Source organism: Hemitrygon akajei, chromosome 17 (assembly GCF_048418815.1).
Source record: "Hemitrygon akajei chromosome 17, sHemAka1.3, whole genome shotgun sequence".
Taxonomy (NCBI): Eukaryota; Metazoa; Chordata; class Chondrichthyes; order Myliobatiformes; family Dasyatidae; genus Hemitrygon; species Hemitrygon akajei.
This window is the reverse complement of record NC_133140.1, coordinates 72,961,981-72,989,038: the sequence shown is the minus strand read 5'-3', so window position 1 is coordinate 72,989,038 and position 27,058 is coordinate 72,961,981. Positions and strand designations below refer to the sequence as shown.

The following is a 27,058-nucleotide window of genomic DNA, read 5'->3' as shown; positions in this document are numbered from 1 at the left end:
CAGAGGGGAAGAAGCTGTTCCTGAATCGCTGAGTGTGTGCCTTCAGGCTTCTGTGCTTCCTACCTAAAGGTGTATTCCATTCAAAGTGGATGTCTAAGTGTTTGTTTAGGGATTCTGCCAGGCCTGCCTCCTTTGGTCTTCTTTTGAACCAAGCCCACACCAAAGCAGGTGAGTCTGAACTGAGTTCTGAAATGACCAAGCAAGCCAAGGGTAATTGGAGATGGGTAACGAATTGCTGCCCTTGTTACCGATGCTTGAAGTAAATGTTTCTGTTGGGTCATTGTACTGGTGTGAAATGACAGTCGCAAACAGAATAATCTATATGCAGAACTTTTCTCCCCCCATTAGGTGGAGAAGATTGTTGACAAGAGGAAAAATAAAAAGGGGAAGTGGGAGTACCTTATACGGTGGAAAGGCTATGGAAGTAATGAAGACACTTGGGAACCAGAGCATCACCTCCTTCACTGTGAAGAATTTATTGATGAGTTCAATGGACTCAACGCTTCCAAAGAAAAGCGAACTAAATCAGGGAAACGGGGAAATAGCCCAAGGCAGGTCTTGAGGGACAATCACGGAACTGCGCCATTCAGAGCCTATGAATCTACCAAGGGGAAAGGAGGAGGAGGAGGATTACGAAAAAAGCGGACTAATAATGCACATCAAAAGCAAAAACGGGCTTCCATGGCCAGAGATGGAAAGCACAGTTCTGGGGATAACAAGAAAATCATAGCTACTAAAACTGTGCATTACAGAACCACTGCGAGTGGGGTGCAGATAATGCCTTACAGAAAAACGGATAACTCGTTTCAGAATGGCGACGCTAGACACAGCAAAAATGCATTACAGTTTGACAATACCTCACGGCAACAGAGAATGAATGTGGATCCCGGAAAGCCTGACTTTGTGGAAGATGGAGCCAATGACGACCCTCCTGTCGTCAATGGAATAGGTACGTGATGACTGCGTGCAGCACCAAAACAGGCGATTCTGCCCAACCAGTATATACTTGCATTTATACTCCTTAATTAGCAAAGGTTCAATAGTTCCATTTAACATCAGAGAATGTATACAATATACAACCTGAAATTCTTACTCTCCACGGACATCCACAAAACATGCAACGTTTTGTAATTATTTGAACTTATAAATTACCCAATTAATGATGCCTCACATTCATGTAATTTCAAAGATGGGACACAGAACATCATAGCACAGTTCAGGCCCTTTGACCCATGATGTTGTGCTGATCATTTAACCTTCTCCAAGAGTATTAGCCTACTTCTCATGCTTCCTTCTCACATAGCTCTGCATTTTTCTTTTATCCATGAGTCTATATAAAGCTCCCTAATGTATCTGCCTCTACCACCACTCCAGGCAGTGCATTCCAGCACCCACCACTCTCTGTGTTGGGAAAAAAAAACCTACTTCTGACAGCTCCCTATACCTACCTCAAGTCACCTTATAATTATGTCCCCGCGTATTAGCCAATTCCATCCTGGGAAAAATGCACTGGCTATCCACTCTACCAATCTATATAGCTCTGTCAAGTCTTTTTTGTAGCTGATAGCAATGTCTTTTTATTGATTAATTATATCTAATTAAGTGCAAGTAGCTGGTAAAATGGGTGGTTGACATTTCATTTTAGAAGTGATTTCACTTCCAGGCATCTCAAATGGACAGAGTAGTCTATCGTGTTCAGTGAAGAGGAAAATGGTGGAGGAGAAGGACGACTACGTGTTTGACAAACGCCTCAGATGCAGCGTTCGACAAAATGAAAGCAACTATCGATTCAGGGATATTGTTGTTAGGAAACAAGATGGCTTTACCCACGTTTTACTCTCCAGCCAAACTTCAGACAACAATTCATTAACACCTGAGGTAAGGTCTCATGCATTTTTTTTTGCCAAATTATATGTGATCCATAAGATAGAAATTCTTCATTTTTCTTCCTTGTGTCAGAAGTGGGATATTATGTGCTGCTAAAATATGAATCCTGTAAGTCAAATTAATGTGCCATTCATTCGATCAGTCTTCCTCGTTGGGCAAAGGAATTGAGATTGATGAAAAGACCAGAAAATCAATCAAACCAACTCCACACTGCATCACAATGAAGCGGAAGCACCTTTATCCTTCCCTCTCCAACCCACTTTCCTCCCTTCCTCCAACCCATCGTCTTATAAAAGAGGGGCTTAAAAAAGAAACAGAGCAGGAATGTGAGGACTGGAAATTTCCACTAGATTAGAAATAATCCAAAGGATCACACAGACCAAGTTTATAGGACATGACTTTCTAAAGCTTTCTTCAGTTAGTTTTTTTCAGACCAAAACAACCCTGAGAACTAAATCCACAGCTCGTGTTCATATGAAACCCACAATCATAATCCACAATATCCAGAACCTTGACTCCAGACTACGTTCATTCAGTGCCATTCTAGATTGGCCGAATGCCCACCCAATGACAGTTCCCAATGAGATCATCTTGATTCCACCTTCTGAGAAGGAATTCTCATATCACACATAATGATGCTTGGAGCGAAGAACCAGGCTGATCTTCACTTCACTTGCCATGGGAAACCAACTGCCAGTAACCCATCTGAGACTCTCATAGATCAAGCCTTCCATGAGGACCAATATGGCTAAATCCTGTTTCTAAGACTAATTTGAAAACCTGGGCCCTTTTTGGACTTTGGAAACAGTAATTTCAGCCCATCTGGTCCATGCAGAGCAAGACACCTATCTAAATTAATCCCATTTGTTGGTGACGTCTTAATGCAGCAAGTCAAAATGTAAGCAAAATGGGGCCATTCACTCATTACCCCCAGTTGTAAATCTTTGCATTTCTCATCTTCTCATGGCTGTAGGACTTTATTCCTTGGAGTGTAGAAGAATGAGGGGGGATTTGATAGAGGTTTACAAAATTATGAGGGGTATAGAGAGAGTAAATGCGAGCAGGCTCTTTCCACTTAGATTAGGAGAGATAAATACGAGAGGACATGGCTTTAGGGTGAAAGGGGAAAGGTTTAGGGGGAACTTCTTCACTCAGAGAGTGGTGGGAGTGTGGAACGAGTTGCCATCTGACATGGTAAATGAGGGCTCACTCTTAAGTTTTAAGAATAAATTAGATGTATACATGGATGGGAGAGGTCTGGAGGGTTATGGACTGGGTGCAGGTCAATGGGACTAGCAAAATAAAGTTTTGGGACAGACTAGAAGGGCTGAATTGCCTGTTTTCTGTGCTGTAGTGTTCTATGGTTCTATAATGTCAGGATTGGTATCATTTTTGCCCTTCCTAATTATCATTGAAAAAGTGGTGGTGAACTTAAAAGTTTAAAGTTCCAAGTAAATTTATTATCTTGTCACCATATACTACTTGAGATTCATTTTCTTGCAGTCAACATCATTAAAAATGTAGGTTATTATGACAGTACTATTTACAGAATATTGATATGCTCATTCTGGCTGCTCTGTTTCCTGCTTACAATGGTGACTATACTATTAAATCCTTAAATCTTTCTTAGATGCGTGTTCAGGTGGTGAACATCACTAAAGGATGCAGGTTATTTGGACATTATGACATTACTGTTTACAGAATTCTCATGTGTACAAACCAACTGTCCTGTTTTCCCCACTATAATAGTGACTTCTGTGAGCTAATTTTTTTTTGCTACATTAAAAGCTCCACATAAATGCATGTTGCAAAAAGTTTTTGGGAGCTCCTGCTGATGAAAAAGGCTGTATATAAGTCCAAATCTATTTATTGTTTGTACCGAACCTGGGAGTTAACAGTCATACTCAAGGGGACAGTGCACTTAAATGAGTCTGCCGTGTTATCAGAGGTATTTGAGTAATAGCAGCTCCTTCTTTCTCTGCACACTGCGGTCTGCTGTCAAATGTGCACTTTTCTGGACTGTGGCTCTCTCTGTGAAGTGCTGAGCTACAAAGTGCGAGACCACTCTCACAAAAGAGCAGGCCTCCTGATGCACCAGAAACGACAGAGTCACTGAGACGTTTGATCACAATATTGTTCACGGCTCTCCACATCCCACAGCAGTCCCTTCAGTCTCAAACGTCCCGAGTCTTACAACTAATCTCATTATCCTTTGACTCTTCAGGCAGGCGGATGGGAAGACTGGAAAAGCTGGCCGAGCAGTGGGAAGCCTGGTTGATCTTTGGCTGTGTATTCAGTGATATCATTGTTCTTTGTACGCATAGCGATAAAGTAATTAGTCCAATTTGTCCTCCACACTCCTGACCTCTGACCTCTGACTATCTAGTCTAAGGTCATGCTTCATATAATGTCATTGATCAAAATGATGGTTCAGCCCTTAAGAGTCTGTTTGTTCTTGCTTTGTCAACCTGTGTGCTTCTCCTAGTCTGGGCATTGAGGTGATTACTGTCATCAGATCAATACATCTCAATCTCCTGTGGGTGGTCAGCAGCAGAAAGAGCTTACAGGACAGCTGTGCTTCAACCGGAGGAGGCCAAAAGTATTACCACTCTTACTTCTGTCCCCTCTTCACACAAAATCCAAGCCACACGGGGGTATAAAAGCAGAAATCATCATTTACAGGAAATGCTTTGAAGGAACTGGGTAAGATTGTTGAGTTTGCTCAATCAATACCTTGAGAGTTGGGGAGGTATGAGCGAGTCTTGAAGCCGGTATGTTGGTTGAAATACCTCAGCACACCTGACTTTGTCCAATCGCAAACAAAGAAAAAATCTTCAGTTGCTGGAAATCCAAGCAACACACTCAAAATGCTGGAGGAACTCAGCAGGCCAGGCAACATCTATGGAAAAGAGTACAGTTGATGTTTCGGGTCGAGACCCTTCATCAGGACTGGAGAAAAACAAGGGATGAGTCAGAGTTAAAAGGTGACTTTGTCTGCAGTTTAGAATCAGCCACCTTCACCTTTCAGGCGTAAGACAATCTTAGCCCAATGAATGTTTGATAGATGTGTTTTTTTTATATTCACTTACTAGACATCAGAATTGCCAGACAGGGTGGTTTGAGTATTTCAGAAACTACTTATCTCCTGGCTTTTTCTTGCACGGAACTCTGTCTAGAGTTTACAGAGAATGGTGAGAAAGACAAAGAAAAACAGCATTCAGTAAGCTGCAGATCTGTAGGTGAAAACACCTTGTTAATGAGAAAAGTCAGAGGAGACGGGCCAGACTGGTCCAAGCTGACAGGAAGGTGGTAGTAGCTCAAATAACCAGCGTTACAACAGTGGTGTGCAGGAAAGCATCTCAGAAGGCACAACACATTGAACCTTGAAGTAGATGGGCCACAACAGCAGAAGACCATGAATATAGACTCCGTGCTACTGACAGGAGGTGCCTGATAATGTGGCCACTGAATGTACGTGCTTTGATAATAAATTTACAGTGACTTTGACACGGTAAAAGTTCTAGGATGACACAAGAGTCTGCCTTTTCTTAGATTTTGTCAAACTTGTTTGGTGGGCCTCTTCCAGAGCTCCGAGCCGGAATATCCTTGCTGAAGTATCGCTCTATAAATTTCAGCTTTGTTCTCCACGAAGTAACCCCGGATATCCTTTAACTCCAGTGGGTAATGCTCTTACCATTCAGGAAGAAGGTCCCCAAGTTCAACAGGATACAAAAATTGAGCTCATACTACAGTATGAGGGTGCCATGTCATCAAAGCAGAGATACGAAACCGTGGTCAGCCTTCTCCCTCATGAGACTAAAACAGCTATGCCACTGGAGCTCTCAGTGTGCCAGTACTGTTCATGTCCTCCAAACAGTAGGCCCAAAGCAGATTTGTTCAGATTCAGTCAACACTCGCAAAATGGCAGCATCTATAGGAAGAAGCACAGTCCACGTTTCAGGCTCAGATCCTTCGTCAGGACCCCTGATGAAGGATCTCGGCTCGAAACGTCAACTGTGAGTCCTGACGAAGGCTCTCGGTCGGAAACGTTGACTGTACTTCTTCCTATAGATGCTGCCTGGCCTGCTGCGTTCCACCAGCATTTTGTGTGTGTTGCTTGAATTTCCAGCATCTGCAGATTTCCTCGTGTTTGCATGTTCAGATTCAGTATGAGGTTTATTATCACTGATATATGGCATGAAATTTGTTGTTGTGTGGCAGCAGTACAGTGCAAGACATTAAAAAAAAACGCTAAGGTTACAGTAAAAAAACATTAAATAATAAATTAATGTTGCTAAAAGAGAGCAAAATTGTGAGGTAGTACTTGTGGACTGTTCCGAAATCTGATGGTGGAGTGGAAGACCCTGTTCATAAAACACTGAGTGTGTGTCTTCAGACTCCTGTACCTCCTTCCTAATGGCAGTGATGTGAAGGGGGCTTGTCCTGGATGGTGAAGGACCTTAATGGTGGATTCCGGCTTCTCGAGGAACCACCATTTGAAGATGTTGTTGCTGGTGGAGTGTCTGCTGCCCGTGGCGGAGATGGCCGCACCTTTGTGCATTGGAGTCTCCATAGTGATGCAGCCAGTCAGAATACTGTCCATGGTAAATCTGTGGAAACATGCTAGAGTCTTTGGTGACACATCAAATCTCAAGCTCTTAATGAAGTATAGCCATCGGTGTGCCTATTTCATAATTTATGTTGGGCCCAGGATAGATGCCCTAAGATGTTGATGCCCAGGAGCCTGAAGCTGCTCATCCTTTCCACTGCTAACTCCTTGATGAGGACCGGTGTGTGTTTACTAATACATTTCCCTGCCATATTTACACTTCAGAATATCTTCATGGGCTCTAGGGTATTTTGTAACATTGTGTATGAAGCACAATAGAAACGCAAACCTTTCTTTAATGTTCCGTCTTCATTGGCCATAGTTGGCCATCTTTCTGTTGGTGGAGCCACCCAGCAGAGCATATTGCCTTCTTAAATTGTCTGGGCATCTGAAGTCTCAATTGTTGCAACAGTACACTCTGGCGGTAACACGTAATGCGCTGCAGAGTGTGCTGTGATGGTTAACCAGCCTCACCTTATAGTGAGTGGGTGATCTTTCAGTCTCGCAGGTGCTCCCACACTGGAAGTTCATCTGTCCTGCGATCACTGCAACGCATCCGTAAGATTAGCCCACAAATGAGGTCACAAGTTCATTATTCAGCATTCAACAACGACATTACTTTCATTATTAATGAGAAGAAATACCACAAAACGCCTCTCTCAGGGTTTTGGGAACAAGAAGAAGCCAGTTAATTCATGACAGATATGTCTCTCATTTAAGTCTTGTCTCCTTTGGTTCCAGAATATACTTGGCATAAAAATCTACCCTGTGTTTTGAAGTACCTCCTACAACACACACGCACAAAATGCTGGAGGAGCTCAGTAAGTCGGGCAGCATCCGTGGAGGGGAAATAAACAGTCACTGTTCTAGGCTGAGAACCTTCATTTGCTGTCCCCGCATCAGCACATTCTTGCTTTGTGCCATTTGCACAAGGAAGCAACCTCCCTGTGTGTAATGTTCTTCAGAAGTTTGTGGAGGTTCTTCTCGCACCCAGTCATCACCAACCCCCCCCCCCCCCCCACCTGATGGACCCTACTGCACCCATTCCATTGTTGTAGCACAAACCCATTCCTTTTGAAAACTGCCCAGTGACCGAAGTGGGCTGCCTTACGTTGTGACACTTGAGACCTGCTTTACCATATCAACTTGTGGGGAAAGGAGAAGGAAGTTTCGGTGCCATCTTTTTGGTCAGATGTCTTCTTCCAGTTGTCCATTAGTTCTGATCTAATGAACAGGGAGTCACTTCTCTTCTTGCAAGGTTTCTTCTGCATTTCTGGCCACTTTGAGGAGAACCCTGTAACCACCCTGGAGGTGTAGTTTTACTTTGAGTCAATCCACTTAAGAGAGATGCCTTGCCTTTGACTGTTTGATACATTGGATTCCAGTTAATTAGGACACTTTGGGACCAGTATGTTTTAGCCCAGTTAAGTGACTGCCCCAATTAACCAAAATTTCATGGAAATAGTTAACGGGTACAAAAAATACAAACGAAACAGTTAACTGAATAACATATTATATATTTAAATGAAATACAAAACAAATTAGAACACTATCACCACTCTTTACAGTACTATAAAACTGTGTACATTCCTAATAGTTGTCGACGGAGGAATTCATCTGCTGTGTTCTTTTGACTGACCATAAATGAACAAAATCAGTACGGACACCTAGTGCAGATAATGGCCTACCTTCATATGATGTTTTCAATGGTTGCATCCTCCAAATATTCATTTTCACTGTAACATTCAAGATACTTGCCAATACTTACAAATTTTTCATAGTTCTTAACTTGTTGAAGAAGTGAATTTGTTTCATTTTCACTCCCGGCTGATTCAGGCATCTCCAAGCCTGAGTGCTAGAAATCGCAGTGAGCAAAACAATTCTGAGTTATCTTACTGCTTATTTCTTGCAAACTATCAGCAACTAAAATCATTGTTTTTCAAACATAATCTGACACAATTGATGCTATTTAAAAACTATTTGTTTGAAACACAGTGTAGTGTCTAGCAGTCACACAAGTGCACACTTCTGACACTGGTTAGAAACTGTACGGCAATGGCTTCCTCCCCAATTAAGCGGCATAGTCCCAAATAAACAAAGGGAAACCTGGCTATTATCTCAATTTTTTTTGTTCTTTAAGACTTGTCCCAAATATGTGGCTGCCCTGATGGCCCACTGTATTCAGATTGAGCCAGTATGTGAACAACACCAGTGGTGATTCGGACCAACATGGTTCAAGGTCTGGTTGGTGATGAGTGTTGGGCTTTGTGTGACTGTTGGGTGAGGTGGATATGAGGAAAACCACTCCAGTGTACAGGAACATCTCACACCATTTCGAACTGTCCGAGAATTCAAATTGGTTAACACTTATTTTTTTGACATTGCACACCGATGGATCTGAAGTTCTGTGATTTTTTTTCAATCGTGTTCTCTTTACCACATAGAAGGAGACTTCTTGGCCCATTGAGTCTATACTAGCTCTGAGCAATGCCATTAATTCCATTCTCCCACTTGCACCCAATAACCTCTTAGCTGACATGCCCAATAACACCTCACTGATTCCTCCGCCACCCATTAACACTGGAAGCAATGTACAGTAGCCATTTAATGCACCAGCCCGTTTACCAGCCGCGACCGGGTGAGATGTACTCCAGGCTACTGTGGGAAGCGAGGGAGGAGATCGCTGAGCCTCTGGCAATGATCTTTGCATCGTCAATAGGGACAGGAGAAGTATCAGAGGATTGGAAGGCTGCAAATGTTCTTCCCTTGTTCAAGAAAGGGAGTAGAGATAACCCAGGAAATTATAGACCAGTGAATCTTACTTCAGTGGTGGGCAAGTTGTTGAAGATCCTGAGAGGCAGGATTTATGAGCACTTGGAGAGACATAATCTGATTAGGGATAGTCAGCATGGCTTTGTCAAGGGCAGGTCATGCTGTACGAGCCTGATTGAACACTTTGAGGATGTAACTAAACAATTGATGAAGGTAGAGCAGTGAATGTAGTGTAAATGGATTTCAAAAGGCATTTGATAAGGTTCCCCATGCGAGGTTCATTCAGAATGTAATGAGGCATGGGATCTAAGGAGACCTTGCTTTGTGGATCCAGGGTCGGTTAATAGGTTTGCTGATGACACAAAAGTTGGGGATGTTGTGGGTAGTCTGCAAAGTTGCCAGAGGTTACAGTGGGACATCAACAGGATGCAGATCTGGGCTGAGAAGTGGCAGATGGAGTTCAATCCAGATAAGTGTGAAGTAGTTCATTTTGGTAGGTCAAATTTGAAAACAGAATATAATATTAATGGTAGGACTCTTGCCAGTGTGGAGGATCAGCGAGATGTTGCGATCCATGTTGATAGGACACTCAAAGCTGCCGCGCAAGTTGACAGTGTTGTTAAGAAGGTGTATGGGATGTTGGCCTTCATCAACTGTGGGATTGAGTTCAAGAGCTGTGAGGTAATGTTACAGCTATATAAGATCTTAGTCAGACCCCACTTGGAGTACTGTGTTCAGTTCTGGTCACCTCACTACAGGAAGGACATGGATACTATAAAGAACGTGCAGAGGAGATTTACAAGGATGGTGCTTGGATTAGAGAGTGTGCCTTATAAGAATAGGTTCTGTGAACTTGGCCTTTTCTCCTTGGAGCGACGGAGGATGAGAAGTGACCTGATAAGAGGCGCATAAGATGATGAGAGGCATTGATCGTGTGGTTAGCCAGAGCCTTTTTCCCCAGGGCTGAAATGGCTAACACGAGGAGGCACAGTTTTAAAGTGCTTGGAAGTAGGTACAAGGGGGATTGTACCCCCTTGTTCTTGATTGGACATGGCATCAAAGGTTACGGGGAGAAGGCCAGGAACTGGGGTTGAGGAGGAGAAAAATAAAGGATCAGCCATGATTGAATGGCGGAGCAGATTTGATGGGCCGGATGGCCTAATTCTGCTCCTATGCCTTATGGATGGCAGAGGTGTTTTTCACACTGATAATGGTGGGTGCACTGCCAGCGATGGTGGTAGAGGCGGATACACTAGCATCTTTTAAGAGACTCTTAGACGGGTACATGAAGCTTAGAAAAATAGAGGGCTACGCACTAGGGAAATTCTAGGCAGTCTCTAGAGTAGGTTACATGGTCGGCACAACATTGTGGGCCGAAGGGCCTGTAATGTGCTGTAGTTTTATGTTCTATCTTTGGGCTGGATGTGTGTGTGTGGGGGGTGGGGTGCGAAACAGAACATTTGGAGAAAGCACATAGGGAGAATGTGCAATCCCACACAGACCGCCCTAGGTCAGAATAGAACTGGGGTCATCATCTACCGCAGCACCAGGCAGCCCACACATAACAACACAGCTGAACTGTCACACTGAGTGAATTTGAATCTTCCACCTATTTTTGTTTTGAGACGTTGGGTATCAAAGAAAGTTTACTGACAAAAGTCAACCATTGGGACATTAACTCCACCCTGACCTATTGAGATTTGGGTCCTGGCGTGCAGCTCTTGTAGCAGTACAATTGCAGTCATTCAAGTCGAGTTTGGTGTTTTCCTAAGGAGTTGTCCCCAGGATATTGGAGTGAATTCCCGTAATGGAGAACGCCTGTGTGTGACTTGGTTTAACGTGGGGAGGCTGATACATGGGCAGCCACCACATGGTCCTGGACAGATTGAGATCGGGGTCCAGTGGCATGGAATGCAAAACAAATGGGGACCCTTCATTGCTACAGCCTTCCTCCACTCTCCGTGATGTTGCAGTGTGCCATCATCTTCCACCAGCTCCACCACTGAGGGCTTGGTTGGATCACTCTTTATCTGGAACCCCCCTCCTCCTTGACTTTGACACCACAGGTGACCATACCAGGAGCTCTGCGCCAAGTAGCTAAACTCCGGACGGCATTGCTCTAGGGATCTCAGGAAACTCAGAAACATCTCCAGCTCGACAAGGCGACAATCTTCAGAGAAGACAGTGTTACTGGCAATCCATGCAGAAGACAGCTGTACTGTCATCAAATACGTAATGGATATCTTGAAGTAATGCTTCATACCTCACAAGTCAACTCTCCTGGAGCAGATGATGTACTGCTACATTTTACCCCCTTGCTACAGACAGAGCCTGTAATTGATGTGGTCCTGTTCTGTTTGTTTATTTATTTAGTTCTTGAGATTCAGCGCAGAGTGGGCCCTTTTGGTTCAAGTCGACTGTCAGAATGCTTTCTTGGTTAACTGGTGAAAACTTGCTTTGGTCATCACCATGATAGACCGAATAAAATCCTTTGACAAATAAGACCATAAGACATTCAGTCATGGCTGATTTATTCTCTCTCCCAACTCCATTCTCCTGCCTTCACTCTGTAACCTTTGATGCCCTCACTGATCAAGAACCTATCAGCCTCCACTTTAAATATGCTTTGGCCTCCAGAGCCATCTGTGGTAATGAATTGCACAGATTCACCACCCTCTGGCTATACAAATTCCTCCTCGTCTCTGTTCTAAGGAGATGTTCTTGTATTACATAAACATAGAATATTACACCACAGTACGGGCCCTTCGGCCCACAATGTTGTGCCAACATTTTAATCTACTCTAAAATTAATCTAATCCTTCCCTCCTAGATAGCACTCCAGGTACCTCCATGTATCATTCATGTACCTATTTAAGAGTTTCCTGAATGCTTGTAATGTATCTGCCTCAACCACCACCCTTAACAATGTGCTCTATGCGCCCCACCATTCCTGGTATAAAAAAATCCCCTCTGTACTTTCCTCAAATCACCTTAAAATTATGCCTTTACATATTCTAAGGCTGGGTCCTTTGATCCTGGAGTCTCCCTCAAATTAAAGTAACATAACACGTGATACATGTAACTACACACACAAAATGCTGGTGGAACACAGCAGGCCAGGCAGCATCTATAGGGAGAAGTGCTGTCAATGTTTCGGGCCGAGACGTCCTGACGAAGGGTCTCGGCCCGAAACATTGACAGCGCTTCTCCCTATAGATGCTGCCTGGCCTGCTGTGTTCCACCAGCATTTTGTGTGTGTTGTTGTTTGAATTTCCAGCATCTGCAGATTTCCTCGTGTTTGATACATGTAAAACTGCCTGAGGAACTCAACAAGTCAGGCTGCTTCTATGGAAATGAATAAACAGTCAGCATTTCAGGCTGAGACCTTTCATTGTGTCTCAACTCAAAATGTCAACTGTTTATTCATTTCCACAGATGCTGCCTACCCTGCTGTGTTCCTCCAGCATTTTCTGTGTGTTACTCTGGATTTCCAGCCTCTGCAGAACCTGCTGTGTTTAAAATAAAAATGTGTGGCTTAAAATTAAAGCACCAAATAGTCCTTGTTCTGTTAATTCTGGGTAATTTTCTTTACTTGTTTATTGGTTAAATTAACACCAGTGTTTTCTATGTTTGTGAATTATGGAATCTTTATCTCAAGAACTGTATCTTGAACCTGGAGGTGTGTAAAAATAAGAGGAAGAAAAGAAAGTCAAGGTTTGTTACTGTTCCTCACTTGCTATTGGTGCCAATGGCTGAACGTTACTCTTTGCAGATTATGAAGGAGGTGCGGAGGGCTCTTGGTAATGCATCGGCCGATGACAGCAAACTTCTTCTCCTGAGTGCAGTTGGGAGCGTGTTCTGCAGTGGCCTTGATTACTCTTACCTAATTGGCAGGTTATCCACTGACAGGAGGAAAGAGAGCGCTCGGATTGCAGAAGCAATAAGGTATTTTTCTTTTGAATGGTGAAGACAAATACTTCAGTTACATGTGACTTGCATCTTGTGGTCGTGGCTGGGAATAAACTCTTATACTGTAAAACTATTCCTTCATTCGGAACCAGAATTATTTATCTTGTTCTAGATCTTGAAATATTTATTGTACACCTACTCTATATATTGTATTGAATATATATATCTTGGTTTTATGTCCCATTATCTGACTTTGCTTGTATTAATGATTGATAAACCTTCATATCTGTCTCAATATGCTGTGATTTACATATCTCAATGCTGATTCATCGCTAATGTTCGAGTGTAAAGTAAGGCTATAAAAATTCAGATCAGGGGTTGGCCATAGACCATTTGATCCTATTCTGCTATTCAACAAGACCATATCCAGTCTGATCTTCTCCACATCTCCACTTTCCTGCCTCTTCCCCATCACCCAGGACTTCCTGCAGCCCCAAAAACTGAGTGTGAATTGGTCTTCATCTGCTGTAGCCCATCCACTTCAAGGTTTGATGCTAGTCTGCTGTTGTAATGCATGGTTATTTGAGTTACTGTCACCTTCCTGTCAGCTGAACCAATCTGGCCATTTTCCTTTGACCTCTCTCATTAAGAAGGCATTTTCACCCACAGAACTGTCACTCACCGGATGTTTTTTTCCTTTTCGCACCATTCTCTGCAAACTCTATAGAGACTGTTGTGCATGAATATCCCAGGAGATCAGCAGTTTCTGAGATACTTAAATCATCCCATCTGAACCTGCAATCATTCCACGGTCAAAATCATTTAGATCACATTTCATCTCCATTCTGATATTTGGTCTGAACAGCAACTGAACCTCTTGACCATGCCTGCATGCTTTTATGCATTGAGTTGTTGCCAAATGATTGGCTAGTTAGATATTTGCATTAACAAGTAGGTGTACACCTGTACCTAATAAAGTTGCCACTGAGTGTATATTCCGTGGTACTGCATCCAGAGCTCCCTGGGGTTGACCATTTCAAAGATCCACTGCTCTTTGGCAGAAGACATTCCTGCTCTTCTCCACCTTACTTGAGGAATCATTTACCCTGAGAGTGGGCCATCAGGTTCCAGACTTACCTACTAGTGGAAACATCCTTTCACCATTTACCTTGTCTAGATAATTCTACTGTGCAGAAGTCTTGGGCACGTATATAGCTAGGATGCCTCAGACTTTTGTACAGTATTGTATTTATCAATGTGGAGCGGAGGAAAGGACATTGGGAATGGTGAGGGTGGAGGGCCACAGGGCGAGTCGGACAGCTGGCAGAGAAGGGGTGCCAGGCGATGGGGATGGTACAGGTGCAGACACACCCAACCCTGAGACACCAGGCAAGATCATTACAGAATGTTTCTCTGGTGCTTCCCACTCCCTCCCCTTTCCTCAACCATGATTCCCCTCTCCCTGCTCCTTTCCCACCCTCAGTCCACAATAGAGACCCATATCAGAATCAGGTTTATCATCTCTCCCATATGTCATGAAATATTTTTTCTTTTTGTGGTAGCATTATAGTGCAATACATAAAATTACTACAGTACTGTGCAACAGTCTTAGATGGTGGTGGTGGCATCCATCAGTCTCGAGAGGCCATGGATCTGCTCCTGGAGTTTCCAGGGCGCAGGCCTGGGCAGGGTTGTATGGGAGACCGGCAGTTGCCCAAGCTGCAGGCTTTCCCCTCTCCATGCCACCAATGTTGTCCAAGGGAAGGGCACTAGGACCCAAGCAGCTTGGCACCAGTGACGTCGCAGAGCAAGGTGTTGTTAAGTGCCTTGCTCAAGGACACAAACACGCTGCCTCAGCTGAGGCTCGAACCAGTGACCTTCAGGTTACTAGTCTGATGCCTTGCCCACTAGGCCACGCACCAATACTTCGATACCTTAGCTATATATATATATATATATATATATATATATATATGTGTGTGTGTGTGTGTGTGTGTGTGTGTGTGTGTGTGTGTGTGTGTGTGTGTGTGTGTGTGTGTGTGTGTGTGTGTATCTCAAGCTTTCACACAGTACTGGATATTTTAATGAGGGATGCTTTATTCATTTGAAGTCCAGCGGATATCAGCCAAGTTTGCTACATCCTTCCTTATCCATTTCATAAACCAGTTTGATGGAATTTCTGCTCAGTCATCATCCTTATGTGTTGTGTCGTATGGCGTGGGCAATCAGAGTCTCGTGATCATGATTGTTCTTGGCAAACTTTTCTACGGAAGTTGTTTGTCATTGCCTTCTTCTAGTCAATGTCTTTACAAGATGGTTGACCCCAACTATTATGAGTACTCTTCAGAGATTGTCTACCCAGCGCCAGTGGTCACATAACCTGGACTTGTGATCTGCACCAGCTGCTCATACGACCATCCGCCACCTGCTCCCATGGCTTCACGTGACCTAGATTTTTGGGGGCCCAGACTAAGCAAAAGCCACACTTTGCCCAAGGGCGACCTGTAGACTAGCGGAGGGAAGGAGTGCCTTACACCTCCTTTGGTAGAGACGTATCTCCACTCCACCACCCACTTCCACTTGGTAAATAAAGAAAAAGACTTTGAAGAGGTTTAGATGTGATCTCACCATAGTTCTTCTCTTTAGTAACAAGCTGACTTTTATACTCCATCTTCCCTTCCTCTAGAGACCAAAATCCTGTTTGCTCTCCTAATTGTTGTAGCCACTTTCTAAATTGACAAGCAAACACGCAGACTCACAAAGGAAGATTAAATCGGCTATATCAGAGCCAGAGAGCTGACACATGCGTTGGCTTTTAGCAGCTTGCTCTGGACCACAGACGTATTTGAGGCACACTGGGACCATCCAGTAGACAAGTTGGAACACTGGTGTATTGGCAGAGAGTAGCAGAACAATCACTGGATTGTGATAATTTCCTCCATTCATAAAATATGTCTAGTGTGCATTTTTCTGTGAACTGCTTTGAGTGTGGTGGAGATAATTACAAAGAACGTAGCCTCTACACCAAGAATCTATAGAAGAGTCCTGACAGAAGTGCAGATTATAACCTGCCTTGGTATTTGCTGCCTTCTTGCTCGGGTGACTTCTGTTTGTGTTCAGTCAGTGAAACAATGAATTAAACTAAAATGCTGCAGGTCAGGCAGCCTCTATGGAAATGAATAATCAGTTGACGATTTGGGCTGAGACCCCTCTTCAGGACTGGAAAGGAAAGTGGAAGACTAGTTAAATGAGGTGTTGTGCTCTAATTACTGTCCATTCATTATGACGTTCATTACCTTCCAAGGAGGTGAAATCCAATAGAATCTGCATTGAACATGGTGGAATAGAAATAGAATAGGAGATACCCAGCGGGTCAGGCAGCATCTGTGGAGAGAGAAGCAGAGTTAATATTTTAGATCAGTGATCCTTCATCATGCTGGGTTGTGTTCAGGTAGTCCAATACTTGACATTGCATAATGACATGGAAGGCAGCCATTCAGCCCATCAAGTCTATTCTGGCTCTCGAGAGCACTCATATATATCTCATTTCCCCCACTTACATCCTTTCTTCTGTTCTTTCAAAGTTCAAAGCACATTTATTAGCAAAGTACGTATACATTATGCAGCCTTGAGATTTGTCTCCTTACGGCCAGCCACAAAACAAGAAACCCAAAAGAACCCATTAAAAAAAAACGACCGTCAAACACCCAATGTACCGAGAGAGAAAAGAACAAATTGTGCAAACAATAAAAGTAAGCAAGTAGCACTTAGAACGAAAGTGACTCCTCAGACAGGAAACCCGGAGCAGGCCAACAGCATCAGCCTCAGTTCAGCACACAGAGTAGTGAACATCGCAGACGCAAGGCTTAGAGCCGTCAGAGCAGGCCCACGACCTCAGCCTCAGTGCAGCAAAGAGAGGGGTAAATGTCACAGAGCAGTGAGCAAAACTGCCCGATCCTCCCCTCTGGTCCCAGCACCCTGCCCTTTCAATCTATCTCGCTCGCCATTTAAATTGTCTGTTCATCGTGCCGTTCCTCGCACCAGGACCCAGCGCATAGATACGCTCTGGGACTGGACCCCATCTCCACGTTTCAGCCCGTACCCAACCTTTCCAAATCGACCCAACACATAGATTGATCCAACCTCGCTCTCAGTTTAGGTAGATTGACCCCGAATCTTCCTGTCCTCTTTTTCTCCTCTACACTTCATTTTGGATATGCCTCGACCTTGCTCCAATTTCTTCTCACACCTGCACGCTTCAACCCTCACCTTCGCTCTCCTCTTCATTGATCGTTTGCCAGAATTTTTACTTCTCATCAACTGCATTTTCCTAGCATGAGGATAATTTTCAGTAACTGGCTAACCTATCATACCTATGAGTTATGGGAGGAAACCAGAGCACCCAAGGGAAACACAGACTCCACACCGATCACTTTGTAAATCTATCACTCCAACTCTAGTGTAGTGGTTAGCGTAAAGATGTTACATCTCAGGTTCATTTCCATAACGAGTTTGAACAAAAACTCCCTATGACCACGTTGGTTTCCTCTAGGTGTCTCACATCCCAAACACTTACTGGTTAGTAGTTTTATTGGTCAGGTGTGTAATTGGACAACTTCCTGAAGGGATATAACAAAGAGATAAAAATAAAGCACTGCAGCGTGGAACTAACTCTGTTACCAACTCACTCAAACAAAGAACTTGCCTTGTGGTCTTTATTTATACTGAAAGCTGTTTCGGACTGGGCAGATAAGGTCATTTTCCTCTGCAAAGAACGGCCTGTGGGCAGCACGGACAGTCTTGATTTGTGTTGCCATGGCACAGGCTTGCAGTCAAAGAAACTGCAGGAGTCACTGAGCATTAACAAACAGGTGATTATTCACATTTATTTGTAACATATACATTGAAACATACAGTGAGATGAGTTGTTTGCCTTCACAACCAACATGATCTAAGGATGTGCCGGGGGCAGCCGGCAAGCGTCCCCGTCGATTTGGGCGCCAACGTATCATGCCCACAACGATCAGCGGGGAATCACAGATCACAACAAAGCAGAACGTACAAACAAACAAGCCATAAACACGAGGAAGTGCGCAGATGCTGGAAATACAAAGCAACGCATGCAATGTGCTGGAGGAACTCAGCGGGTCAGAGGTTCAAATGCTCATTTATTATCGAAGTATACAACTCTGAAATTCTTCTTCTCCGGATAGCCACGAAATCTCTAAAGAAAAGAAATGGCAGCTCAGTCATCAATTCCCCAAATCCTTTCTCCCCACAGAAAAAAATCAAACAAAAACGGAACAGGCACATCAACCCCCAAATCCCCCTCCCCCACAGACAGAAAATAGGTTGGATGAGTAACACAGAACATAAAAAAACTATAAGACTGAAAAAGTCTATAATCCAAGTCCATATCTAAAACACAGAAATCCTGGGTAACATTCGCAGAGCAGAGTGATCCCACCAGTGATCAAAAGGCAGTCTCCATCTCCATAGCAGAGCAATCCCACCAGTGATCAAAAGGCAGTCTCCCCTCTCCAGCAGCAGAGCAATCCCACCAGCGATCAAAAGGCAGTCTCCATCTCCATAGCAGAGTGATCCCACCAGTGATCAAAAGGCAGTCTCCCCTCTCCAGGAGCAGAGTGATCCCACCAGCGATCAAAAGGCAGTCTCCCCTCTCCAGTAGCAGAGCGATCCCACCAGTGATCAAGAGGCAGTCTCCCCTCTCCAGGAGCAGAGCGATCCCACCAGCGATCAAAAGGCAGTCTCCCCTCTCCATAGCAGAGCGATCCCACCAGCGATCAAAAGGCAGTCTCCCCTCTCCATAGCAGAGCGATCCCACCAGCGATCAAAAGGCAGTCTCCCCTCTCCGACAGCAGAGCGATCCCACCAGAGATCAAAAGGCAGTCTCCCCTCTCCAGGAGCAGAGCGATCCCACCAGCGATCAAAAGGCAGTCTCCCCTCTCCAGGAGCAGAGTGATCCCACCAGTGATCAAGAGGCAGTCTCCCCTCTCCGATATCGGAGCGATCCCACCAGCGATCAAAAGGCAGTCTCCCCTCTCCAGGAGCAGCGTGATCCCACCAGCGATCAAAAGGCAGACAGCTGGTGCCCACCTTCCACCTTTGCCTCGAAGTTTCAATCTCCCTCGTCACTTCAATCAGCGAAATGGAGTCAAACGTAGGCTTGGGCCCCGTCCCGCAGCCTTCTCGCCACAAGGTTTGCGCACGCTGCCTCTGTCTCCCAGAATCCTCTCAAAGACTATGGAGTACTGAAACACCCAAACAATGTCCAAACTGCAAATCGTAAGTTCCAGCAGTTCCTGAGTCACATCAAGCAGCATCTGTGGAAATGAATAGACAGTCGATGTTTTGGGCCCAGACCCATCTTCAGGACTGAAATGGAAGGGGGAAGACGCCAGAATAAAAAGGTGGGGGGAAGGGAAGGAGGCTAGCTAGAAGCTGGTAGTGTGTGGGAATGGAAAGGAGCTGGAGAAGAAGGAATCTGATAGGAACGGAGGAGAGGGCCAGGGTGGAGAGAAAGGCAGGTGAGAAGAGGTAAAAGGCCAAAGTGGGAAATGGAAAAAGAGGGTGGGGGAGGGGGAAAACTACTTACTGAAAGAAGAATTGTTAAACTACAAGAAGTAATAATTTAGATTGAATTCATCAGCCCATTGAGAAGCAAGATTGCAGCAATATGCCGAGGAAACAGGATTGGGCAGCTAAAGTTATAGATAGAGCATGGTCTGTTAAATCTGGTGGAAGATATGTACAGCGCCCTTACATAGTGTCAGTCTGGTAGGCAACAACTGGAATCAGTTTATTGTCACATCTACTGTGACTCAGTGGAAAAACTTGGTTTTGTATGCCATCCAGACACATTTCAAAATGTAAGCACACTGAAGTAATACTCAAGGAAAGCAATAACAGTATACATAGCATTTGTTCTAACTGGCTGCATCACCGCCTGGTATGGGTGGGGGGGAGGGTGCTACTGTACAGGATCGAAATAAGCTGCAGAAACTCAGTCAGCTCCAGCATGGGCACTAGTCTTCCCAGCATCCAGGGCATCTTCAAGGAGCGATGCCTCAAAAAGGCGGCATCCCACCTCACTCAGGACATGCCCGCTTCTCATTCCTACCATCAGGGTAGAGGTACAGGAGCCTGAAGGCACTTAAGAAGAATAATGTGAGCTGCCTTAATGACTACCACCCAGTAACACTCACATCGACAGTGATGAAATGCTTTGAGAGGTTGGTCATGACTAGACTGAACTCCTGCCTCAGCAAGGACCTGGACCCATTGCAGTTTGCCTATCGCCACAATAGGTCAACAGCAGATGCAATCTCCATGGCTCTTCACATGGCTTTAGATCACCTAGACAACACAAACACCTACGTCAGGATGGTGTTCATTGACTATAGCTCAGCATTTAATACCATCATTCCCACAATCCTGATTGAGAAGTTGCAGAACCTGGGCCTCTGTACCTCCCTCTGCAATTGGATCCTCAACTTCCTAACCAGAAGACCACAATCTGTGCAGATTGGTGATAACACATCCTCCTCGCTGATGATCAGCACAGACGCACCTCAGGGGTGTGTGCTTAGCCCACTGCTCTACTCTCTGTATACACATGTCTGTGTGGCTAGGCATAGCTCAAATACCATCTATAAATTTGCTGACAATACAACCATTGTTGGTAGAATCTCAGGTGGTGACGAGAGGGTGTACTGGAGTGAGATATGCCAACTAGTGGAGTGGTGCCGCAACAACAACCTGACACTCAACGTCATTAAGACGAAAGAGCTCATTGTGGACTTCAGGAAGGGTAAAACGAAGGAACACATACCAATCCTCATAGAGGGATCAGAAGTGGAGAGACTGAACAGCTTCAAATTCCTGGGTGTCAAGATCTCTGAGGATCTAACCTGGTTCCAACATATTGATGTAGTCATAATGGAGGCAAGACAGTGGCTATACTTTATTAGGAGTTTGAGGAGATTTGGCATGTCAACAAATACACTCAGAAACTTCTATATATGTACCGTAGAGAGCATTCTGACAGGCTGCATCACTGTCTGGTATGGAGGGGCTACTGCACAGGACCGAAATAAGCTGCAGAAGGTTGTAAATCTAGTCAGCTCCATCTTGGACACTAGCCTACAAAGTACCCAGGACATCTTCAGGGAGCGGTGTCTCAGAAAGGCAGCGTCCATTATTAAGGATCTCCAGTACCCAGGGCATGCCCTTTTCTCACTGTTACCATCAGGAAGGAGATACTGAAGCCTGAAGGCACACACTCAGCGATTCAGGAACAGCCTCTTCTCTTCTGCCATCAGATTTCTGAATGGACATTGAACCAGTGAACACTACCTCTCTACTTTTTCCTCTTTTTATTCTCTTTTTGCACTACTGATTTAACAACTTCTCAAAATATGTAGTTTATATTATTATGTATTGCAATGAACTACTGCCACATAACAAATTTCAAGACGTAAGCTGGTGATATTAAACCTGATTCTGATTGTGGTATAGTCACAGACGACAAGCTATAAGCTACATGATGAGGTAGATTGACAGGTCAGGGTTTTTTTTTTAATCATACAACAGGTTAAAATTCATCTTTGAGCCTGGTGCTTCCAAGATTTCTGAATCTTGTGCCCTGAAGTGGAAAGGAAGAGAAGAAACAATGAGTGGACTGGGAGAGATCTTTGATTATATTGTCCGCTTTCCCGAGGCTGTAGGAAGTGCAGAGGGAGTCAGTGGAGGGGGCTGGGCTAGTTTCCAATGATAAACTGGACTGTGTTCACAGCTCTCCATATTTCCTCGTGGTCTTGGGGAGAGCAGGTGTCTTACTAAGCCCATGGTGCATATATAAACATAAGTGAGGCTCAATCTGAATTCCCTTAACCTTCTGAGAAAGTAGAGGAATTTCCTTAACCTTCTGAGAAAGTACAGGGATTTCCTTAACCTTCTGAGAAAGTACAGGGATTTCCTTAACCTTCTGAGAAAGTAGAGGAATTTCCTTAACCTTCTGAGAAAGTACAGGGATTTCCTTAACCTGAGGAAGTAGACCAAAGGGGCTACCTACTTGGACCAGAATAAACTGTTGGTGACATTTACCCCTGGGAACCTGAAGCTCTCAGTCATCTTCACCTCAGCACTGTTGATACTTGAAGGGACATAACACTCTGAACTTAATGGGCACGTTCACGTCCTGGAGGCAGCGAAGGCGAGAGCCTGAAAGGATGGAATTATAAAAGAAATACTGAAATCATAAATGATTAAAAATATGTGGCGACAGGGCAACACTTCCTGCTGACCTCAAAGGAAACTTCCTGCAAAGCTCTAGAGAATCCTAGAGAGTCTCTTTCTTTTTCCAACTCCTGATGCTGCCTGGTGTCAGGTACCATATACTTCAGGAAGCTAAGAAGTAGTTCATAACTAAATGTTGAAGTGTTATGCACTACATGGTCCCGGTGCAGGCCAATGGGAGTAGGCCGTTTAATTGGTTTTGGCATGGACTAGATGGGCCGAACGGCCTGTTTCTTTGCTCTACTTGTCTAGGACTCTGTAAAAACTATATCTGATCAAAGTAAAAGCTCAAATGTCAGTAATAAACTTCTGAAGCATCCATTAAATTTTGAAGTTTTATGTGAGGAAGTTATGATTTCTTTAGGGCTAAACAGTAATAATGCCTTATTATTCCATTTAAAACTCCTTTAGGTTTTATGCCTTATTATGTAAAATCTCTGAAATTCATGTCAGCTCAGGATTTCCTTCGCTTGCGCAGGAGATGATTATAAACATCATAGCCCGTGAAAGCTCACTAGATTTACTGATAATAACTTCAGGATTCCCATGTTAAACTACACAGATGCAAAGATCCTGTAGTTGCTGTCGGTTTCATTAACCATAATTACTACTGCCAAATCCAGGCCATTATATTAAATGACTTGCATTTAAACAGAGCCTTTAACATAATTAAATGTTCCAAGACATTTCTCAGGAGCATCATCAAACAGGATTTAAAACCAAGCCTCAAAATAAGACAGGGAACTAAAAGATCGGTCAAAGGGTTGGAGTTTAAAATATGCTTCAAGGAGGAGGGTGAGGAACAGAGGATTACATAGGTAATTCCTGTGATCGTGGTTTAGGAACAGTAAGATTGAGCAAGAGATCTGAATCAGAAGTGTCAGAATAGATGTGGTACAGAAATTTGATGGATTGAGGCCAGTTACAGAGAAAGCGTGGGCAACTGATTCAAAATCAAGGAATGGATAGATGCCAAGAAGTTCTTGGCACAGAGTCATTGATACGTACATTGGGTTGCCTGACGTGGTCACGAAGGTCCTAATTACAGATATCAATAGTATTTTAAAAACTAGATAAGTTCAGTGTATGAACACAGACGCTGCGGCCCAGTGGCGTTGAGGTAGCCCACTGGCTTTACAGTGCTAATGGTCATCGATCAAAGTTCGATTCGCTCCACTGTCTGTAAAGAGTTTGTACCCTCTCCCCATGACCGCATGTGATTCTTCCAGGTACTTCGGTCTCCTCCCACATTCCTAAGGTGTACAGATAAGGTTAGTAAGTCGCCGGCATGCGATGTAGGTACCGGAAACATGGTGACACTTACAGGCTGCCCCCAGCGCAATGCTTGGATTGTGTGGGTTGCCGGCTCAAAACGATGCATTTCTCTGCATGTCTGGATGTACATGTGAGAAATAAAACTAAACCTTAAATCATTTACGACTGGTGGAGCTGGAAATTGGCCAGATGCCAAGTACCTTGTGTAACGGCCGGCAAGGAGCAACTGCTCTGAAGAGATTAGGCGAGCTTTGAATGTGTACAATGTCCTGTTACAAATGCAAAGTGAGGGACAGGAAACTGAGATTCTTTTCAGTTTGTCACAGTTGTTTCTCTTTTCCCTGGACCAATGTGCTAAATATGTAATGACTTACAGGCCAGGATTATGGTCATTAACATAACCTCTTACCATACGCTCTACCTCTATCAGTACCTGTGAGCTCAGACTGTTCAGTGAATATGGGTCTTTCATTACCTCTTTAGCCGGCTGGTGGCGTAGTGGCATCAGTGCCGGACTTTGGAGCGAAGGCTCCCAAGTTCGAATCCAGCTGGCTCCCTTGCACACTTCCCATCCCTGCTTGGTTGAGCGTCAAGCTAGCAACTCGGCCTCGTAAAAATAAGAAAGCCTGCTAAAAAAAAAAGTGCCGTCACTACGGCGTCCCAATGACTCCACATGGAATTAAGGGCTTTCAATAATTGTAATAATACTACCTCTTTGCCTCCATGGATGCTGCCTTAAATTCTTAGTGTGCTGGGACACTGAGTTTCTCCAGCAGCATGCTTTTTGAATCACTGTTAAGACTAATTTGTACTTCATCTGTTGCTTTGTAAAATAAATGCTAGCTCTTCTCCAGTGATCCAGCACTGCATTTTTACCTACCCTCTCCATCTGTGCAGTAGTATCTCATCGGACTCCTCCCTAAATCTTTTAAACATTGTTGATCAAATCTGTCTGGTACAGGGATTGTATTCTCTTTCAGATGAATAATTTATTTAATATTTCTCTTCTGTTACAGAAGCGATAATACTGTTTCCATTCCAATTTTCCAGTGTCATGCCCACTCATTCTGACCTCTGTAAATATTGAAACAAAATAATTAGCTGATATTTTGCCATTTTGAATAGAGCTGCTTAAGAATATTTCACGGTTCTTCCTTGTGATTGTTTTCTCACACTGAAGTCCATTTCCTTTATAAACCTGTGGAATGTTTTGCATTTTTTAAAATAATTTAATTTGGTCTTTCCATTTTGTCTCACTGATGGATTTGGATTTATCTTCTAATCTCTGCCTTCCCCTTTATTGCGTTCCCCTCAATGATCCATGTTGTTAGTATGGGCCCCTTCATTTATTTTACTCTCTGGTGTACAGATAGGTTTGCCCTCGACTAGGAGTGCAATAATTATCATTGTTGGTTTTAATTTCCATCCTACAAAATCAACTTTAATTCATATCTTTATACTAGTCTTTGCCATGGCTATGTCCTTCTAAAATGTGGTATGATGTGATCGCTATTATCTACTTGCACCTCTCTTGCTAAATATTGTTCTATTTACTTCAGTTCATTCCAGTCACCGACCTCTCGAGCATCCTTTCCCTTTGTTAATTGTAAAATATTAGTCTTGTTTTACCAATTATTCTCCTGGCTGATTATCTACATTTAATAAAGGTTCACAGAAAATGTTTTGATCCCATTTTATGCTGGTATTATAATGAATAGCAGTCACCAATAAATTCTAAGAGTTGCTTAAACTATTTATAATATGGAGATGGATGGAGGGAAGAAACTAAGGAGATCTCTTTTCCATCCGTCAGTTCAGGAACCATAGAGTCAGACAGCACAGAAACAGGCCTTTCAGCCCATCGGCACACATTTACCTTAATCATACACAATATAGCTTCTAGTGTAATGCTTTACAATGCCAGTGACCTGGGTTCAGCTCCCACTGCTGTCTGTAAGGAGCTAGTTAGTTTTCCTCCGAGCACTCTGGTTTCCTCCCACATTCCAAAGACGAACAAGTTGGGATTAGTGAGTTTTGGGCATGTTATGTTGACGCCAGAAGCATGGTGACACTTGCGGGCTGCCCCCAGCGCATCCTTGGACAGTGTTGGTGGTTGACGCATTTCACGGTATGTCTCGATGTACATGTGATAGATAAAGCTGGTCTTTATCTTTACTCCCTGGGATATTACCGCTCACCTACACTCTGTGGCCCTGTTACAGACGCCAGCTCAATTCCTGGAGTGTCTGTCCTTGGGATTTATTTATTTAAAGATTCAGCACAGAATAGACTCTTCCTGCCCTTCGAGCCCCCGATTTAACCCAAGCCTAATCGTGGGACAATTTACAGTGACCCAATTAACCTACCAACGGGTACATCTTTGGCTGTGGCAGGAAACCGGAGCACCCGGAGGAAACATCCAAACTTCTTACACAGAGTGGCAGGAACTGAATCCAGGTTGCTGGTACCCATAAGATCATAAGTCACAGGAGCAGAATTAGGCCATTTCATCATGGCTTATCCAATTTTCCTCCGAACCCCAATCTCCTGCCTTCTCCCCATATCCCTTCATGCCCTGACCAATCAAGAATCTATCAACCTGTGCCTTAAATATACATAAAGACTTGGCATCCACAGCTGCGTGTGGTGAAGAATTCCACAGATTCACCACTCTCCAGCTAAAGAAATTCCTCCTCATCTCCATTCTAAAAAGATGTCTGGCTATTCTGAGACCGTGTCCTCTGATGTTAGACTCTCCCACCATAGGAACCATCCTCTCCATATACACTCTATCAAGCCCTTTCACCATTCGACAGGTTTCAATGAGATCACCCCTCATTCTTCTGATAAATTCTAGTGAATATAGGCCCAGAGCCATCAAACACTCTTCATATGACAAGCTATTCAATTCTGGAATAATTTTCATGAATCTCTTTTGAACCCCCTCTAGTTTCAGTACATCCTTTCTAAGATAACAGACCCAAAACTGCTCACAGTACTCCAAGTGAGGCCTCATCAGTGCTTTATAAAGCTTCAACATTACATCCTTGCTTTTATATCCTATGTCCTCTTGAAATGAATACAAATACTGCATTTGCCTTCCTCACCACAGACTCAACCTGCAAATTAACCTTTAGGGATTTCTGCACAAGGACTCCCAAGTCCCTTAGCACCTCAGTTTTTTGTATTTTCTCTTCATTTAGAAACTAATCAACCCTTTCGTTTCTTCTACCGAAGTGCATGGCCATATACTTCCCAACACTGTATTCCATCTGCCATTTCTTTGTC

General features: G+C 43.8%; 1 protein-coding gene across 2 annotated transcripts in view; it reads left to right on the top strand.

The window, feature by feature from the left end:
• Nucleotides 1-27,058, top strand: part of LOC140740839 (chromodomain Y-like protein 2) — a 200,057-nt gene that overhangs the window by 126,041 nt on the left and 46,958 nt on the right. For both annotated transcript variants that reach the window (XM_073070389.1, XM_073070390.1), the window contains exons 2-4: nucleotides 349-949; nucleotides 1,664-1,878; nucleotides 13,041-13,213. In XM_073070389.1, coding sequence (XP_072926490.1) covers nucleotides 349-949; nucleotides 1,664-1,878; nucleotides 13,041-13,213 — 989 coding nt within the window. The remainder of the gene's footprint in view (nucleotides 1-348; nucleotides 950-1,663; nucleotides 1,879-13,040; nucleotides 13,214-27,058) is intronic.